This window comes from Microcaecilia unicolor, chromosome 10 (genome assembly GCF_901765095.1).
Source record: "Microcaecilia unicolor chromosome 10, aMicUni1.1, whole genome shotgun sequence".
NCBI classification, from domain to species: domain Eukaryota; kingdom Metazoa; phylum Chordata; class Amphibia; order Gymnophiona; family Siphonopidae; genus Microcaecilia; species Microcaecilia unicolor.
In genome coordinates, this window is record NC_044040.1 from 32601004 (window position 1) to 32622258 (window position 21255).

Sequence of the window (21255 nt, forward strand, 5' to 3'; positions counted from 1 at the left end):
ACTTTGCTTTAATTGTCAAAGGGAAACTGTGCATGTGGTTTTCCTACATGCATTAAAACTGCCTGCAGTGCTCAAGTCTATGTAAACTATTTCAAAATTGCTGTCTACAAGACTACAACTGGCTGTGAAATATTATATGTGACTTTTGTATTTTTAAATTTGTTTTCTAGGAAAGAAAGTTTCCAAAGTTTGTAGTGAAAGAAATGGAGGGCATGTATATAGAAGAGCTTCGTTCTTCGGTGAATTTACTTATGGCCAATTTAGAAAGTCTTCCAGTGTCAAGAGGTGGCCCAGAATTTAAACTGCAGAAGTTAAAGCGGTCACAGAATTCTGCTTTCTTGGATATTGGAGATGAAAATGAGATCCAGTTATCAAAATCAGACGTGGTGTTGTCATTTACTTTAGAGGTAGGTGGTGACATTCTTTGTATAGAATCCTTTCTCAATTTACAAGTCTGATTTCTTAGGTCAGATTTCTAGAATATATGCATTGCATGGTTTATCAGTGGATTATTTTTGCATATTTATTTCTGGATCCATAAAAAGGAAGTAGGGGAAGTGTCTTTTGCACATGGTTTAACATATGTCCCTTAGTCAAAGATGGAATGTAAGGATTTTGTTTTCCTGTGCTACTGCCATGTAACAGGGGTTTTCCTTGTGTCATCTAGTCGGTTGTCTAATGCATACCTGGATTGTGGATATATCCTTCATATAACAGTATTTATTAATTTGTAGCCAGATCAGGACTGCTGTACACCAGGAGGTCGCTAAACAGCTTCTCTCAGATTTTTATTCAATCCAATCAAGAACTCAAAGAACTCCTAAGCTATTCTTCTGAACCAACTATTTACTACAGTCACTTTCTCATTAGTCACAATCAGTAAGGCAGAAGCAGTAGGCACAATGACAAAGGCAATAGTAGCAAGCAAAATATACAAAGTCCCTTAGGTTATTCACACTCAACTTTACTTTCATAGAAACGTCCCAATTTCTTAATCTTACTTTCCACTGTTGAGAGTAGCAGGTGAAACTCTGAGACTCAGGCATGGGTCCTTGTATTTGGGATCTGATGATGTCTGCAAGGACTCTCAGGAACCCTGTAGATGTGATGAATAGTATCTTTCCTTTAGCCCCATGTTATTCCTGTACCACCAGTGGATGGGATGAAATCCAAGTCAACTTGCTGTAATAGATACATGAATAGGCCAGTTTCTCCTTCTCCTTAATAACTCAAGAAGGTGGTGAGGGTTCTCCATTCCCTTTGCCATCTACCTGGGCAGGTGCTTTAATGTCTTTCTGGCACAGATACTCTTGAATAGTCCTTTGACTTTATGGTACTGCCTTGGGTAGTCCTTATAACATCTGGGCTATAAGGGTAAGGCTTGAAGGTTCTCCCATTATGCTTAGAGTCAGGGGCTGCGGAGTATCATAAACCTAAGGCAGGGTTTCAACAGTCAAGGTTTTATAGTCGGAGGAGTTTTCTTTCACAAACAGTTCCTCCCTCTGAGTATGTTACTCTTAGCTTCTCCTTTCTAGAAGAGGCCAGAATGTTCAGATGGTCATCTCTTATTCTGCTTGCCTATCACTGAGGTCAGACAAAAGGTGAGATCCTATTGGTTAAAGTACTAGCAATGGGAATCTAAGTAGGTATCCCCAGGGCTAGTGTTAGACATTCAAGGGCCCAAAGCAGAAACTGGGGATGGGGCCCCAAAGCTAGTCTTCAGCCCATGAGGCAGGCTTGGGGGCCCTCTATAGAAACGGGGGCCCAGGGTAATTGCCCTGTCTGCCACCCACTAATGCTGGCCCTGGTTACCCCTACTTCTAGATTACCAGCTGCCCTACACTAAGTTGTAGGATCAGCATTCTTATAACCATTTTGCCACCTTTTCTCATCCTGTGCCATGATGTTTCCCAAGATACACTTGTCTGTGATTTCAGAGTATTGCTGCTTCTGCTGTCCTGAGATCCGCAGTGTTCAGCTGGGGAAACCCATCTTACCCAGAAGTTCACCCTCACCCCCCTCAAATTGTAGGCAGCAAAGAAGTGAGTTTTAAAAGGACCTCTTAGGCTTTAAAGACCAAACACAGCAACTCAAAGGAGAGGAGATCTAGAGCCCAGTGTTCAAACTAGTGCATAGCCTTATCTACTTCAGTAGAATACCTAAACTGCTTGTTGTAGAAGCCTGGCGATGGCTGAAATATATCGTGTGTACCATGGCCATCTGATCATACTACGCTCACAGTCCATTGCACAAATTTATGGCGTAAAAGGCAATCCTATAAACTGGGTGCTAACATTTGTACACCCATTGCATGCACAGATGTATAGAATACTAGCATATACGCGTATATGTGCGCACTTAGACATGTATATGCCAGTATGACGCCTAAACGCAATTCCACAACTATCTTGCACAGTGTGTATTGTCAATAGGTGTACACATGCATGTGGAGCATGGGCGGGACATGGACCAGAGTCCCACTTTTTGAGCATAAGTTATAATATACTGTAGATTGTTTGCGTCCCTGCTGCGTTTAGGCGTCTTCACGTATCCTGGCTGTATGGCTGGTGTAAGTGCAAATGCCTAGATGTTAGGTATGCCTATCCTGGGTTAGGCTAGTATTCTATAAAGGTGCCTAGGTTCTGTTATAGAATAGGCTCCTACCATGTGGTCTGTGAGTGCATAAATGGAAGTACCCAGTTAAAAGAATTGCCCCCAATGCCCTGGATTCTATATATTGCGACTATTTTGGGTTTACGTATGCAACTTAATTAGTTAAGTCAATCAGTGCTAATTGCCACTTAAGCAATTATTAACACTAATTGTCATTAATTAGAATTTACACGCACAACTGTCTAAGCGTATTCTATAATGTGATGTTCGTAAATTCTAACCCGGTCCACGCCTAATTTAGGCTTTGTGATTTACACCAAGTTTTACTTGGCGTAACTGCCTGCGACTAAATTTAGTTGCACAGACGGGAGCTTGGTATATTGTATAATGCGCACGGAGATTTAGGTTTATTATATAAAGTATGCCTAGGTTTAGATATACTTTATAGAATACGCCTTGGCATATTTTTTTAGAATCTAGTCCAGTATGTACAATAGAGGAGTGCAGTCCTTTTTATTTTGAACTGGCAGTTTTCTCTGTTTCCTTGGGCTTTTATCTCCGTTGAATCTGGCTTCTGTTGGGCTATTGCACCATGAGCCTCCAATCACAACTGTTTCCACTATTTTATATCTGCCTTCTACCTAATTTTCCCCAGTCATTGCAGTGACAGTCCTCAGGCAGAAGTCTTGCACCAAAACTCCTCCTCCAACCCTAAAAGTGTGGGTCCTAAATCTGACGCTTGGTGCTACTCTTGCAGGAGGAGGGCTGGCAAACTGGTTCCCTACAAGGGGCTGTGGATGTAGCTTCCCCTTCCCTGACTGACTTGGGGAAGGTCCTGACTTCATAATCAAACCCACTTCCTTACATGGCAGTGTTTGAACAGTGAGCTACTGTATTGGTTTAAGAACACAATTATTGATTGTCCCATATATTCTGTGTTCCTTTATTGTCTCTTCACCTCTTGCTTTTCCCCCTTCCCCTGTTGTTCTTCCTTCCTGGACTCACATACTGGAAAGAAACAATTTACTTTTTGGGATAGGAGATGTTCTAGGGCTCCTGCCTAAAGGGTAGAGGATTCTCCTTGGTTTATTTTTGTATAATACACAATTGAAGGCAGAGTGAAGCTCTTCAGCTGTAATTAGCTTGTGTGAAAATAGAAGTCAAAACAATTCTGTTTTGATTTTAAAAAATTAAGACATTTTCTCAGATTAAACATAGTAATGGTTGTTACAGCTAACATTAATGTTGACCTTGATGAATCTTTTATTTATTTATTTATTTGCTGCATTTGTACCCCACATTTTCCCACCTATTTGCAGGCTCAATGTGGCTTACATTATGTTGCAATGTATTATTATATACAGAGATATTATATACAGAGTATGCTAATGAAAGTGCACTGGCTTCCACTGCATTAGCTAGGGATATGCGCAGAAAATTTTTGAATTCATTTATAGATCATTTTCATTTTGGGGAGGCTGATTTTCAAATTTTTTGGTTCATTTCAGAAATGAATGCATGTTGAATTTGATTAAAGCATACACCTTTTTAAAATGTGCATGCATTATTTTTTTCTGTTGACAAGCAGAATTGATTCAGGCACACCAGTGGGAGATGCCATCCAATAGCATCAAAATGGGGCAGCTCTCCTAGAGCTTAGAATTGGCATAACTTTCTGAGCATGCACATCTCTTCCCATGGGCAGCAGTCTTCTCAGTTCTTAGTTTTGACTTTTTTTCTGCTCCTCTGAATAGATATGACAACATATCTCCTTTGTGAAACAGGTTTTCACCTTCACTTGTGTCTGGCATTTTCATCATTTTCACCTACCCCTCCCACCCCCCCCCCCCCAATTTGCTTATTTTATTTTGTTAATTTTTTATAGTTTACAGTTCATTCCACATTTGCTATTTTATTTATTTATTGGGATTTTATTACCGCCTTTGTAAAGAGATTCACCCAAGGCGTTGCACAGTGGGTACAGTTTAACATAAAACTTACAATTTTGTCAACAGCATAACAATAGTAAAATAACCAAGAATAAACATAAATACAATAAATGAGGTAAACTTGAAAACATTCAGAACTATTTAAATGGGGCCTGACACTGAGTATTGTGTTCAGTACTGGTCTCCGTATCTCAAAAAAGATATAGTAGAATTGGAAAAGGTACAGCGAAGGGCGACGAAAATGATAGTGGGGATGGGACGACTTTCCTATGAAGAGAGGCTGAGAAGGCTAGGGCTTTTCAGCTTGGAGAAGAGACGGCTGAGGGGAGATATGATAGAAGTGTATAAAATAATGAGTGGAATGGATCGGGTGGATGTGAAGCGACTGTTCACGCTATCCAAAAATACTAGGACTAGAGGGCATGAGTTGAAGCTACAGTGTGGTAAATTTAAAACGAATCGGAGAAAATTTTTCTTCACCCAACGTGTAATTAGACTCTGGAATTCGTTGCCGGAGAACGTGGTACGGGCGGTTAGCTTGACGGAGTTTAAAAAGGGGTTAGATAGATTCCTAAAGGACAAGTCCATAGACCGCTATTAAATGGACTTGGAAAAATTCCGCATTTTTAGGTATAACTTGTCTGGAATGTTTTTACGTTTGGGGAGCGTGCCAGGTGCCCTTGACCTGGATTGGCCACTGTCGGTGACAGGATGCTGGGCTAGATGGACCTTTGGTCTTTCCCAGTATGGCACTACTTATGTACTTATGTAAATTAGCTGGCAAGTAGTCAGTATTTAAAGCTAGTAGTCAAACGAGATAGTAGCCAAACAAGCTTCACCAAATTGACTAGAGTCCTGTATCTAGTTCTGTTACAAAGTGGAACTCTTCTAACCAGTAAAATCAAACCTTTGCTAACTTATAGCCAAAGCAGCTACTTAGTGACATTCATGAAATCTTTGCTGGCCAGCATATGCAGAGCAGCTGCTTTCTCATTGCTTCAGTCTTGCACTTCACACTGCTGCTTGGACCATTTGGTCAAGCTATGTTGCCCAGCCTGCCTTTCTAATACTATGAATTGTTGCATTGTTTTTCTTATCACTTTTCTGCTGTTGAAAAATGGACAAATAGTTAAATCCAGCAGCCTTGAACTTAGGAGTTACCCAGTTGTGTTTCTGTCTTGGTCCTGCTTGTCTAGACGCCAAGAGTAGCTACAGTGTTGAAATGAGACTTTGCCCTTAAACCTCCTATGCACTGGTAGTTCTCTACTAATTTTGTGTGTGTTGAGATTTGTATCAGTAGAGTACAGCTGCATTTGTTGGCAGTGATTGTCAAGGGAAAAAGCATTGTAATAGATATTTTCTGTAGAAGGCAGGATTCATCATCCCTCCCCACCTGTCTGAGAGTTGCATTACTAGAGAATGACAGGGGGACAAAGTTTGCCCCTGTCCCCGCCCCTTCTCCGCCAGTTTTGTCCCTGCGAACTCAGTCTCCGTCCCCGTTCCCATGAGCTCTAACTCCCATCTGTACAAGCCTCAAACTGGACACTCTGGACAGAATTTCTGCATGAAGGAAGCCTTCCCTTCATTATGTAATACCTCACTGCACAAAACAAAAGGAGCAAGTTCCTACATGCTATGCTATCTTCTTCTTTTGGTGTAGGCACAGGAAAAAGCCAAGGTCTCAATCTAATTAAATGATTTTTTAAAAATTGTACTTATAAATAGTAAGTGATTGTTAAGCACCTGATAGTCACTGGTGGCCCTTTACTAGGTGAAGGCACAGCAAAAAAAAAAAAAAGCACAAAGGGCCTTTAAAAACGAAAGGGAACAACGTTCTTTCATGAAAAAAAAAACCTTTTTAATAGTGAACTTTGATTGAAGGAAGACCCGACACGGGCCGTGTTTCGGTGCTACTGCACCTGCGTCAGGGGTCACACCAATGACAAAGGAGGCTTCAACAGACTAATTTCAAAAGGATGATGATTTCCAAAATTGTGTGTGATGTGTTCCTCCAAATAAAATGCAGAGCTTACACACTGTTGATGTTCACTATTAAAAAGGTTTTTTTTGATGAAAGAACGTTGTTCCCTTTCGTTTTTAAAGGCCCTTTGTGCTTTTTATTTTTTGCTGGGACTTTTTCTGTACTTGGTTCCCTCTCTCTGTTACTTTACCTTTACTAGGTGAAAACATTTCTGCACAAATACAGGGCGTCCTTATAACCAGCCCCTCCAAATGACGCAATGATTTACAATTTAGAACTAATTACTACTCTAACGGATGAAAAACAATGCTTACTCATTGTATATCTGTATGCTGCACAAGCCGGCATGCTTGAAAATATAAATGAGATAAAATAAAAATGCTACCAACAATAAAGAACAACAAAGTGGACAGAACAGCTCATAGGTTTGCTTGCTTTGTTTGAGTGAATGGGGATGACGGCTGCACGGAGGAGATGGAAGGGAGACTACAAACCTCATGGGCTTCACCTGTCGGTCTGTCTCTGGTTCTCAGTCTGACCTCCTCGGTCAGCTGTTTCGTACTCACTCCCTTCCTGCTCCCTGCAGTTTTTGGGCCGCCAACAGCATCAGTAAGGTAAGTAAGCATACTGCCTTTCTTGCTACCGGCTGGCAGCAGTTCACCAAGGCCAGCTCTGTGGTCTTCCTCCTATCAAGTCCCACCCTCTCTACTGCAACTTCCTGTTTGACACCAAGCAGGAAGTTGCAGTAGACAGGGCGTGAATTGACAGGAGGAAGGTCATGGAGCTGGTCTGTGTGAATCGCTGATGCTGCTGGCTGACTGCAGGAAAGTGTAGGTGGTGACCTCCATGGGAAGGAGAAGATTTTTTTTGAACTGTGGGAACAAGGCTTTTTACCATTCCTGCGGAGTGGTAAAAGATTTTGTTCCCGCATCCATGGGAATTTTTTTTCAGTGTTGCTGTTATGGTAACTGTGTCATTCTCTATACTTTTTGAGATCCTGCAGTAAGTGCAGTGAACTTTACTTTAGTTCTTGGCTCTATTTTCATTCCAAGAGCATTAGATGATGACACCCACTTCTGTAGCTGATAAATCCTACTTTCTATGTAAAAAACATTTGTTAACAGGTGGGAAACAATGCTTTAAGCACACTGATTCATGTATTATGTGGGTAAAGCTTAGAATTAGCATTAGCACACCCTTATGCGGATCTTTCCTGTGGGCTTTCAAAGTTGTGTACTGGACTTTTGTAGGCGACGTGGCTGAAATGAGGATAGATTTTATTGACTGGTGGGATGTGCTCAATGAAGGTACATTGCTTATTTTTCATTACCATGCTCCGGATGCATATTTGAGTTTGAGTCAGCAGAATGAGCACAGGCAGTAAGACACTAATCCTTAGAAAGCCTTGCAGTGCTCTGTCATCCCCCCCCCCCCCCCCCAGTCTTCTGCTCTGTTGTCTTCCACCCATTTCCTGAGTCCCTTCCTCCTGCTCAGCTGCTCTCCAAAGCTCCTGTTTTTCCTTCTCTCCCAATCACATGTAAACTGGTGAGACTAGGTCTGTGGCTCCGGTTTCATGATTTCTGCCTCCCACCCACCTTGCCCCTCTTGTGGCTACTAAATCACACCAATTTGTTTGAACCTCATGGGGCTCTGTATGTACAGAGTCCTGTGCATTTCAAACATATTTAGTTTGAACTGTATAGGCTTCTGTGGTTGAAACAGATGTTTGAATCATGCGAGGTCTCCCTATGGCTCAAACAGGTGTGTTTAAATTGCACATCCCAGCAGCATTGGAAAGAGGGGAGGGCAGGATGAAGAGAGGCAGGAAGCGCCCCTGCATGGCCACTAGTTTTGGTTCAGACAACTTTAATAATCTCCTTATCTCTTTTCTTTGTTCTACTCTTTATTTTCTTTCCCCCTATTTCAATATATTATTGTAGTTCTACTTTTCAAGTAGACGATGGCCAGCGGCCTCAGGGTCCAGTGGTCTGTGTGCAGAGATAAACGCAGACCACCGGACCCTGAGGCAGGTGAATGAAACGCTGGCCATCGTAGGCCATGGTCAGGACGTGAGGTGCAAGAAAGACCAAAAAGGAGAATGAGACAAGCTAAGTTGTTTTCATGCTTAAAGAGTCTATTTAAATGTGATAGAGCAATTGAGCCATAAAAGTTAAATACCACAAGGTTTTGGGCCAATGATGAAGCAGTCCAGCCCCCGAAGCTAAAATCAAAAGCTGGGAGCTTCTTGAGGCCTTTTCCTCAAACCTCGAGAGAGTGGTTTAACTATTAATGATAAATGATAATGATAAAGTCTGACACGCCTATCATTTATATAGAGGATCTCCTGCCTTTTCTAGATACTCTAGGTACAGTTCATCATAATTAATTGTAAATTTTAACTCAAAAAATAAAAGCAATATGAAACATGTATAAAGTCTACTCCTGGAGGAATTCTGTATAAAATTCTTGAAAATTCTGCACAAAGTATTTCAAAGTTCATTTGTAGTATGTTCCCCCAGAATTCTCCCATCATAAGGCCTGAAGTCCTCTCTTGCCTTTTCCTTCCTCAGGCTCCAGCCTATTTCACTTCATCTACAGGAGGGATCCCTAGTCAATCCTTTCCATGTTGACTCCAGTCTCAAAATGGCTGCTACAATCTCTAGTGGAAGTCGCAGCAGCCATTTTGACAGAGCAGATGGCATGAGCAGGAGTGACTGGAGATTGTTCCTGCCTTGATTATGCCACTAGACCAACAGTGATGGTAAGGTAGGTCTGGGGAGGGGAGAGGCATTCAGGTGGATCTTGGGGGATGGGGGAGGAAATGGAGTTACTTCTGTTCAGGGGGAATGAGGAGAGGGGAGGAGGAAGGAGTGAGTGAGTGGAGCCTGCTCCTGTTTGGGGAGTGCTATGGGATACTTTACAGAGTTTCATTTTCTGCTGAAAATGCACCGTCCGAAACTGAAGCAAGGCCAAGTTCTGATTGTGGGCCAGTATCAGTGCTGAAACTGAAGACGAAATTCAGTCAGCCTCTATAGTGAGTTGTCTGTAATATATTGAGTTGCAGGATCCTAGGCAGCATAGTTTTACCAAGGGCAGGATTGTGCCAATCAAGTCTGATTGATTTCTCATTTGATTGGATGGCTAGAGAATTAGATTGAGGTCAAGTGCGTATATAGTTTACTTGGATTCTCAAGTTGGTGGGTTGGATTGGAAAATGATAGTGATAGACAACAGAGGTTGATGATAAATAGAATCCACTCTGAGGAGAGCAACATGATTGAGTGCCTGAGGGATCATTCTTGGAACCAGTTCTGTTTGATATCTTTCTAAGCAATATGGCAGAAGGGTTAGAAGGAAAAGTTTGCATTTTGTGTGGATGATGGAAAGGTCTGCAACGTGCTCTTTAGACTTTAACTTTTTAACTTGTACTAATAGACATCATGCATATTAAATTAATGTATACTAAGGAGGGAAGTACTTAAAATACCGAGCAAAACTTGGGGTGCAGTAACTGCACAGCTCCGTGCGGAAATGTTTGGGATGTGATCGGCATCTGCCCAATATGCTATCTGATGAAGCATTTGACACAGCGCTCATGCTAATAACCTATTCACAACTCAATCCCCCCAACCCAATCAACTCTGACCCCCTGAAGCTATAACTTCCCCTTATCAGCAAGCCTCCTCTGTCTGAAGTCTTCCCTCCTCCTGCAGGCCTACAGAAGTCTCCCCCCACTCCCCTGATTCCTCATCACTCCCTACCAGGACTGACTTACCTGGGGGTATCCATGGTCATCTAATGGACAGGACAGATGAAGCCCCCCCCCCCCTTGCTCCTGCCCTGTTGCTGTCCAGATTCAAAATGGCACCTCTGATCTGTGGTGATAGTCTTGTATTACTGCCTCTAGAGGTCACTCTGATAAATAAAAATAAGGAATGATTGTGGTCCTTCAGTCCTAACTTGCCCAAGTAGTTATCTGAGTACTGGTGCTGAAAATCGACAGTACCTAGATAACTTCCATCTTCACCTCTGGACCTCCTCAGCGCTATCCAAGTAGTGTTAGGGCAATCAGCATCATTATCCAGATAATGCAGCTAAAAATGTGGGTATATCCCAGTGAGTGGCACTTATCTGGGTAAGAGCAGCTCCAACCCTGATAAGTGCCACTGCATATCAGGGCTACAGTTGATAATATATGAAAACGCATTCTGTTGACTGGGAGGCTTGGAACTGTCCTCCAGTATGTAGTACCCTAGCTGAACTTGGGCCCCAACCGATGAGCACAGTCTATTCTATTCAATTTCATCTTTTATATTCTGCCTTTAACCATAGCTGCAAAGTGGGTAACATCAAGAATCGCTTCTAATTAAATGGAAGTTATATTTACAATATAAAATATAATCCGTACCAGTAAAGCTCAGTATAAAGAAAACAAGTGCATTTTTACGGCTTTGTGAAACTGTAAGTATGAAGTGATCAGTCGAATATGAACAGGAGCACTATTCCAAATTTTAGCACTTTGGTACACAAAAGAGCTCTTCAAACTGATGTTAATTTAATGTTTTTCACTGAAGAATAATCCAAAGTCAATTTAGAACTACTTCTCAAAAATAATCGTACAAGTGGAATAGATAGGAGTTGTCACATTCTCAGACCCCAAACCATAAAAACTCTTATATACCAATCAAGCTACCTTAAAATGAATACGCTGCTCTATCTTCAACTAGTCAGCCTCTCCTTTACTCCTTGTGGAGAAAGACCCTGGGTGCTGGTCTTTGAAGCTCTATACTTATTTATTTGGGTTTATTAATCGCCTTTATGAAGAGATTCACCCAAGGCGGTGTACAGCAGGTACAGTTTAACATAAAGCTTACAATTTTGTTAACAGCATAATAACAGTAAAAATGACCAAATATAAACATAAATACATTAAATGAGGTAAACGAGAACAGAAAATTATGATTCTAATGCTTTTCTACAGTACAGCTTATAGTAGCTGAGTGGTCAAGTACAGATGTACAGATAGGGAGAAGGTGGGTGGTACAGAGTCAGTAGGGATCAATAGACGGGTGGCTAAACTCAAGGCAAGTTTTTTGTTCCGTTAAACAAGATCTAAGAAACTGGTCTAAGTTTATAGTGGGGCTCATTTTCAAAGCACTTAGGTTACTATGGAACTTTGTAAGTTTAAGTGCTTTGAAAATATGCCTCGGTGTGTGTAGTATGCAAGACTTGGGAGAAGAGCCAGGCTTTCACCTGCTTCCTGAAACAGAGAGAGTCTCCGGATAGACATAACCCTTCTGGGAGTAAATTTTAGAGCGTGGGGGCTACTCCTGAGAAGGCTCACTGGTGGGTATCACATCATGCAGTTTCTTTTGATGAGGGTACAGATAGTGATGCTCCTTGAGAGGGCCTTCTTTCGGCCCATTTTGTCTGAGGACCTTGAAAACCAAACAAAGGGTCTTGTTTACTAAGCCGTGCTATAGGCACTCTAGCATTTTTAGGAATATATGGGTGTCTCTAGTGTTTAGCATGTGCGAAAAACACTATTGCACCTTAGTAAACAGGGCCCCTAGAGTTTTAAATTTAGCCCTGTAAGTTACTGGTAGCCAGTGTAGTTTTTACAGGAAGGGTGTGATGTGGTCACACTGCTTGCAGCCTTCTATCAGCCATGCTGCAGCATTCTGAATTAGTTGGAGCTGATGCATTACAGTAGTCTAGTCGTTATCAAGGCTAGACTCGTCTTATCAATGTATGGAGAGAGATTTTGTAGCTGCTGCAGGTGATAGAGACAATATTTACATGTATGAATGTGTGGGATCATAGAGAGTGAAGGGTCTAGCAGTATCTCAAGATTCATGACCTGTGATTTTAGGGAGTTCATACTTCCCAAAAGGGATTTTGAAGTTAGGTATTTGTCTACTTGTGTTAGGTACCCAAAGAATCTCTGTTTTGCTTAGGTTCAGGCAATTATATACTGCCTTAGGGTCCAAAAGTCATATTTAAGATTTCTCTGTTTTTGGTGGGGGGGGGGGGGGGGGAGGAGTTTCTTAGATGTGGCATGCACAGTATTGTAATATACTATATCTCTTATTTAGATTGTTATCATGGAAGTACAAGGTTTAAAGTCAGTGGCACCTAATCGCATTGTTTACTGCACGATGGAAGTAGAGGGGGGCGAAAAACTGCAGACAGACCAAGCAGAAGCCTCAAGGCCACAGTAAGTGTTTTATTACCTTTTATTTAATCATTTTATCCATTTATCCATCTATTTATTTAAAATGTGGATCTGCTGGTTAAAATCATTATATACAAAACAGAGAGGATTGGTTTTTTTTTTTATCCATATGATAATAAATTTGCTTATAAACAAGTTCAATCTGTCTATCTCTAATGTCTCCAGTTGGCCCCAGACTTGGAGATGAGGTGGTCTATCATGGTCCTATGTTACACACTACTGGAAATGAGAGTGTGGTTATTTTTGGTAGAGTGATTTTGAAAAGCAGTAGACAATAGGCAAATATGTGGTTTTCACTGCTTTCTTTAAATTAGTATTGCACTCGTGTCATTCCTTTTTAGGCACGTTTTGGTGAAAATGCCCGTTGTTCATCTGTCTAACAGCCCATCCCACCAAAAATATTGATACTTGTGGGCAGGGGCGTATCTGGAATCCGGCGGTAGGGGGGAGGGCCAGAGCCAGAGAGGGGGGGCACATTTTTGCCTCCCTCCCCCCCCCCGCCCGCCGCCTCTCTCCACCCCCCTCCCTGCCGTCAACCCTCCCCCGCTGCTTACTTTTGCTGGCGGGGGCCCCAACCCCCGCCAGCCGAGGTCCGACCTGCAGTCTTCATATTTCGTCTTCCTCCGACTCCTCTGTGGCCATGCTGCAAGGAAGTAACGCTGCAGTGCTGATTCGTTGAATCCAGTTCGGAGCCTGACGTCGCAGCACATTGTACGCGCGTACAACGTGCTGCGATGTCAGACTCCGAACTGGATTCAACGAATCAGCACTGCAGCGTTACTTCCTTGCAGCATGGCCACGGAGGAAGACGAAATATGAAGACTTCGGGTCGGACCTTGGCTGGCGGGGGTTGGGGCCCCCCGCCAGCAAAAGTAAGCAGCGGGGGAGGGTTGACGGCAGGGAGGGGGGCCAGGGCGAAATCTGCGGGGGCCCAGGCCCCTGTGGCCCCACGCAGATACGCCCCTGCTTGTGGGCATGTGCAGTCAGGCAGCAAACAGAGGAAATGCAGGAGACTGATGTAGTGCCATGGGAGAAAAACTAGTGTACCGAGGGGGTTTCCAAGCCCACTGTCTGAAGGAGACTTGTGTGGAAACAGCACAGTGCTGACAGCGGAGAAAAGAATCAGCAGTGTGCAAAGCAGTGTCCACCAGCCGTTTGCTGTGCCCTTGACACAAAAACATTCGAAAGGGAAGAGAGAACTTGCACAGAGCTGCTGCTGAAGCTTCTAATGGTTGCAGACTCACAGGACTGCACTTGCTTGGTCTGCCCTCGTCAAGTCCTCACTCCTTGGTGAAAATAGCATATTCCCCTCTCTTCTGCTCCAACCTGAGGAGAGTAAGAGGCCAGGGGCTTGGGGACTCAGTCTACCTGGTTTGGGGCATGTGAGATGGATGAGCCTCAGTACAGTTGCTACTCTAGGTACGGCTGTGCAGAACTGCACAGGAACTTCGTCCCAGGATGGACTGCAGTCATTTTACCTGTATGTCTGCTATGGAAACTATCACAGTGCATTAGACTGTATGACACAATAACAGAATGTAAGCTTATGCCCTGGTGGTCTAGTGACCTCTTCTGCCTTCGGGGCAGGAAAGAGCCCCCTCTTTCCTGCCCGGGGCACTGCCCTGCATGCATCCTTCCTGTTGGTGATCCTGGCGCCGATTCAAAATGGCTGCCGAGAGTTGAAGTGACCTCATGAGACTTCAACTGTCGGCAGCCATTTTGAATCGGCGCCAAGATCACCAACAGGAAGGATGCTTGCAGGGCAGTGCTCCGGGCAGAAAAGAGGGGGGCTCTTCCCTGCCTCAAAGAGGTCACTAGACCACAAGGGCAGTAGTAAGGTAAGGCGAGGGGGGTGACGGGGTGTGTGACAGGGGGGAGGGGAAATGTGACAGGGGGCGGAGTGAGGGTGTGAAAGGGGGCGGGGCATGTGTCCTTTTTGGGGGTCAAAATATGGTAACCCTAGTTAAGGGATCAAAGAAAGCTTTTAGAGAAAGAAAAAGCCCAAGCAACTATGTCTAGGTTTGGCTAGGCACTGAGTTATCCATAAAACGAGCTCTCCAATATGTTCTTCCAGCTGTCTGGAGTCTTCCTTTAGGAATGATCAGATGGCTTCCTGGTATCCCTATCTGTATTTGTCTCTGTGAGCCTTTTTTTTTTTACCTTAAAAAGCATTAATCATGGCCTTCCACACAGTTGCACCACTTGTACTAACCTTGATGTGATGGCTGGATACGACCACAACTGATGGAGCCTAACTGTAATGTCAGCATTTGCGTTAGTTAATTGTATGCATCAGTTGGGTTAGGGTTGAGGACTACCACCGTTGCCAGCTGTGGATTGATTTGGGGAATCTTCTCTGGGGACTATGTTACACTTGAACCCTTTTACGACAGTACCGATAAAAGCTCTGAGAAGCATCACTTCTGCCACTTAGGAGTTTATAGAGCATTTTTTAATAATTGTGCTCACTCTCATTGTAACTGCAGTTAGGAACTGCACCACTTTGTGTGTTAGCTTTCCTTTTGATGTAGCTAATTGTTCCCAGGATCAAGTAAATCTCTTTAAAATATGAAAAAGAAATTGTGGTAGGCTGTGTGCACTCATTAGCATTTAAATTCTAAAATAATAAGCTCTAGTGTGTTTATCTATTGCTTCCTGCTTTTTATCGCTTCAAAGTAGCCCACCTACCTAGCTAGTGACATTTCTGCCCAAGCCTAGTTAATAAAATCTTCAGAAGCACATCCTACCCTACCATGCTGCCAACCATTGCTACCGCCGTGCTATACCAAGCTGAGTCTGACCTTGATGCAGTGATTCCAGGGAGACATAGTCTTTGCCTTCTTTATTATTAATTTAACAGCAGAATATTCCCTCTTTTTGCATATCTGACTATTTTTCCATGAGCCCCAAAGATTTAAGTAGCCATTCCCACAAATTCTGTGCACCTGAATTCTGTTAATTAATATTACATTATCCCCTGGATTTTATAAACGGCACTCAAAATTGCATTCACAAATTTGAGCACAGGCCCAATTTGTCTTTGCAATGAGCCAATCAGTACCAATAATTGGGTGTAACAATAATTTATTGGCATTAATTGGCAACAATTTGGATTTGCGTGTGCATCTTGCTATGAGCTATTCTGTAAAGATAAGCGTGCAGATCTTCAGCATGTAACTAAAAAGGGGGCATGGGCAGGTTAGTTAGGGGTATTCACTAAAGATGTGTGCAGTATCATAGAATTCGGGGGATCAGCGTGAGGATTTACACCAGGTTTCAGTTGGGCACAGATCCCGGTACTATACGTTATTCTATAAATGGCGCCCAACTCAGAACGCTGTTTATAGACGGCTTATTTTTTTTCAATGCCCAAATTTGGGTGCCATTTACTGAATCAAGTTCTATATTAGTATTAGCCCCCTGGTTTAGGTGCCTAGGCAGATGCCCAGATACAGCCCGGAAGGTATGAGAAGGTAGGTATTTGATGGGACCCAGGGCTGGGGCCAGTCTTGGGGCTGGAGGGCCAAGCAAGCCATGCAAAAGACTGTCCATTCAAAAAAACAATCTAGACCACACCCTGAAGTAACTTAAATGGAACTTTACTGTACTATCAATTAATGAAGCACAAGAACACTGAAATGCTGTATAAAATGCCAACTTATATACACATGGATATCCATTCCTCCTCCTTACACTTCTTAAGTTCACTGCTATACAGAGTAGACCAGTGGTTCCCAAACCTGGTCCTGGAGGCACCCCAGCCAGTCAGGTTTTCAGTATATCCACAATGAATATTCATGAGAGAGATTTGCATGTAGTGGAGGCAGTCCATGCAAATCTCTCTTGTGAATATTCATTGTGGGTATCCTGAAAACCTGACTGGCTGGGGTGCCTCCAAGTTTGGGAGCCACTGGGGTAGGCTGATGTTATTCATACAGATGATAGTTGCAGTTCAGTGAGATGTTACACACAGACCGGTTGGTGGTTAACACACAGTCTATGTAACAAAGTTCATGATCTGTATGTAAAGTAGTGTGCCCTCTGTTCCTTCAACTGGTATGGTCATATGCAATCTGTTTCATAAAATGAGGCATGATGAGATAATAGCACGGGTTCGGGTATAAACAGTGGTGTGCTGGAGCGGGCTCTCATGGGCTCGCGAGAGCCGTTTGTTAAGTTTTTAAGAATTTTGGGAGCCGGTTGTTAAAGTAGGCCTCCCCATGGCTACTTTAACAACTGACCCCAAAATGTGGGCTTGGGCGCCCTCCTGAATTCTCTTTTACTTTGCTGGCAGTGATGCTGGCCCCACCAGCCAAGTAAATAGACTGCTGCTGCTCCCTGATCCTTGTTTCTGACTCTGAGCATCAGGCTGGGACTTTTCATGCAAGCGCAAGAAGGTTCCATCATGCTGCTCAGAGCCAGAAACAAGCAGCAGAGAATGGCGGCAGTCCATTTATTGGCTGGTGGGGCTCGGCAAAGGTATGCCTAGCGTGCCTGCACAAGGGAGGGGAGAGAGAAGCATGTATTCCCACCCCCCACCCCCAAATTTCAGGGCTGGCTATGCCCGGAGAGAGAGCCCGTTGTTAAAAATTTACCAGCACACCCCTGGGTATAAACTTTATTTCATGAGGTATTTCAGATGTGCATAAAAGTAATAGAACATGTCTAAGAAATAATTTAAATAAGATACAGTAATCGTAACAAGTTAACACACGAAAGGGTTAGCTAACAAATTCCACATAAAATGAACTATTGTATTTGCATTGATCATTAATAATCTATTTATTTTATTTGTTTTCATGTATATTCTGCCCAGAAAGTCACTGCATAGCATAGTTCTTTTTATATTGGCTGCTAAAATTTTAATCTTCACTTTTTCTGAAAATGTACATAGCTGCAGATATTTAAATTTGCTGTGGATTGCATGAATTGTACATTAATAATGATTGATTATCCATCATTTGATAGCTTTCTATAGAAGCGAACGTCCAAGTGGTTCTTTTACCAAGCTGCTGTAAAAAGAGGCCTTGGCATGCCCTTATGTGGGTCTTTCCAGCTGAAAGTTGGCAATTTACCTTATTTTTGAATTAATGACTATGCGCTAATTTTGCCATTAGTGCATGGCCATTAAAACTATTAGTGTGTAAACACTTAATGACACCTATTTTTTAGGCGGTAAGGGCTAGTGAACAGTAATGTAAATGCTCTAACTGATTAGGTCAGAAACACCCACTCTCAACCTCCAAACAAGCCCCTCCCTCTACAATACAAATAGAAATATTTTTTATCATATGTTTTACATGTGCAGATTTGAAAAATACCCCAGGAAAGCCAGTTCCAGGGGTGATCAGGGAAATTACAGACCAGTAAGTCTGATGTCAGTGGCAGGCAAAATAGTGGAAACTATTATAAAGAATAAAATTATAGAACACATAGACAAACACGGTTTAATGGGACAACGTCAACATGGGTTCAGCCAAGGGAAGTCTTGGGTCACCAATTTGTTTCATTTCTTTGAAAACGTGGATAAATGTGAGCCGGTTGATGTAGTGTATCTAGATTTTCAGAAAGCTTTTGATAAAGTTCCTCATGAGAGACTCCTGAGAAAATTAAAGAATCATGAGGGTAGGAGGCAAGGTTTTGGTGTGGATTAGGAATTCGTTATTGGACAGTAAACAGAGGGTAGGGTTAAATGGCAATTTCTCTAAATGGAGGGCAGTGAACAGTGGAGTGCTGCAGGGATCTGTATTGGGACTGGTGCTATTTAATATATTTATAAATGATATGGAAATTGGACAAGTGAGGTGATTAAATTTGCAGATGGTACAAAACTATTCAAGGTTTTTAAGAGTGGACTGTAAAATATTACAGGAAAACCTTAGGAAATTGGAAGACTGGGCATCCAAATGGCAGATGAAATTTAATGTGGAAAATGCAAGGTAATGCACATTGGAAAAATAATCCAAATCATAGTTACTTGATGCTAGTATGCACCTTGGGGGTCAGCACTCAAGATCTAGGAGTCATTGTAGATAATACGCTGAAATCTTCTGCTCAGTGTGCGGCAGTGGCCAAAAAAGCAAACAGGATGCTAGGAATTATTTGGAAAGGGATGGTGACTAAGACTGAAAATACTACAATGCATCGCTCCATGGTGTGATCGCTCCTTGAGTATTGCATTCAGTTCTGGTTGCCATATCTCAAAAAATATATAGTGGAATTAGAAAAGGTTCAAAGAAGAGCAACCAAAATGATAAAGGGAATGGAACTCTTCTCGTGTGAGGAAAGGCTAAAGCGGTTAGGGCTGTTCAACTTGGAAAAGAGACGGATGAGGGGAACTATGATTGAGGTCTACAAAATCCTGAGTGATGTAGAACGAGTAGAAGTAAATCGATTTTTTACTCATTCCAAAAGTACAAAGACTAGAGGACACTCAAGGAAGTTACTTGGAAATACTTTAAAAACAAATAGAGGAAATATTTTTTAATTCAATGAATAGTTAAGCTGTGGAACTTTTTGCCAGAGGACATGATAACAGTAGTTAACTTATATGGGTTGTAAAATGTTTGAACAGGTTCCTGGAGGAAAGTCCATAGTCTGCTATTGAGACAGACATGGGGAAACAACTGCTTGCCCTGGGATTTGTAGCATGGAATATTGCCACGATTTGGGTTTCTGCTAGGCACTTGTGACGTGGATTGGCCACTGTTGGAAACAGGATGCTGGTCTAGATGGACCATTGGTCTGACCCAGTATGGCTGCTCTTTTGCTCTTATGTAAGCCTGAGCGCATCCTGAGGTAAGCCATTTTAAACTGTGGTAAGTTCACGCTAGCGCCTATTGCATCCTAGTTAAATGATCCCCAAGTGGCATGTGGATTATTTTTTAATTATTTTGGGGGAGTTTTAGCTCATGTATTGACTGTGCCACTTGCCATTCTGGTTCTTCTGCATTAAAAAAAATGCAGGCAAAGCATTTTGGGGGTATAAGTGAAATTATTGTAGGATAGGATATTTCATGTTGATGCCAGAATGTTCACTGATTTTGAATGTCAATTATTTTGCCTGGTATTTTTCTCCCATCTGTTGTTTTTTATTAACGTTTCGTGGTTAATTCTCTGAGTACATGCTTGTATTTTTGAGATCCTAAAGAGAAAGCTTTTCTATGAAATTTGAGACTTTTGTCTCAGAATTACTATGACTGGAACAAGTAATAGAAAAAGATGTGACAAATTGCCCTATAAAATTACCTAAATGGAACAGATGGATATAATATGCCTGTTTCAGAACCATGGTGAGAAAGAGAGAAGAAATTGCTAGTAATAAGTTATTTGATAAGTCTGCTATAAGACTACTAATTCTGTACATGTGAACTGTAATTTGCAGAGAACAAAAATAGGAGTTTGTGCACTTTTCATTTAAGTTCGCAGGTCAGCCTAATGGAAAAGAGCAGATTGACAGCACGAAAACATAAGAGGCCTTCTTTTATCCACAGAACAGGTGCTACATTGCAAGTGTTATCCTTACCGTACTGAATGACCATATCACAGTATGTGAGGGGCAGAAGAGCAGCAGGTAGTTTAGTGCAGCGGCTGTCAGCTCAGTTCTCAAAGCACGCCCAGCCCACTTTAATTTTCAGGATATCTACACTGAATACGCATGGGATTGGTTTGCGCACACTGATAGGGCCAGCCCAGCAATAGGCAAGACTAGGTAGTTGCCTAGGACAGCAGCTTCGGGGGGGGGGGGGGGGGGGGGGCACACAGAGCATCAGCAGTCAAAGCAAAGTAATATTCCTGGCAGTCATACACACTCAAAAGAACCAGAAGTTTGTGCTTCCACACACAAGGAGAGTGGGAATTTCGAAACAGACCATTTATCCAGATAAATGGATTATACATTATAAGAGCAATTTCTATATGTGAAATAAAGTTTAATATTTAAATCTATATTGTCCAATTATGCATTTTTACCGGACTGATCTGCTAAGAGTAGCATTGAGGTGATCGTGATTGTTGAATTTATTAAAATTTCAAGAGAATGTCTAGGGGCCTTGAAGGTAACTGGGGGGTGGGGGGGGGGGGATTTAAAGCTGAAGATTTGCTTCAGGCATGAAATACCCTTTTACTAGCCCTGCACACGGCCTCCACTATATGCAGATCTTCCTCATGCATATTAACTGTAGCTATTCTGAAAACAGGATTGATCTAATGGCTAAACCACAGCTGTGTGATTCAAGAGAAGTTCTAGGGCACAAGTCAAGTCTTACCACCCATTTTTTTTCAATGCATGATCTTGTGAGCAACATTGCTGAGGGGTTAGAAAACGCTTGCCATTTTGTGGATGACACAAAGATTTTCGACAGAGTGGACACCCTGGAGGGGAGTGGACAACATGAAAAGTGATCTACAAAATTAGAAGAATGTCTAATGTTTGGCAGTTAAAATTTTAATGTGAAGAAATTGAGTGGTGCACGTAG

At 42.3% G+C, this 21255-nt stretch overlaps 1 protein-coding gene across 5 annotated transcripts in view; it reads left to right on the plus strand.

Moving 5' to 3' along the window:
- The window catches only part of CADPS2 (calcium dependent secretion activator 2), a 596794-nt gene that overhangs the window by 191423 nt on the left and 384116 nt on the right, over nt 1–21255 (plus strand). For all 5 annotated transcript variants that reach the window (XM_030215887.1, XM_030215888.1, XM_030215889.1 and 2 more), the window contains exons 5-6: nt 171–407; nt 12639–12760. In XM_030215887.1, the coding sequence (XP_030071747.1) occupies nt 171–407; nt 12639–12760 (359 nt within the window). The remainder of the gene's footprint in view (nt 1–170; nt 408–12638; nt 12761–21255) is intronic.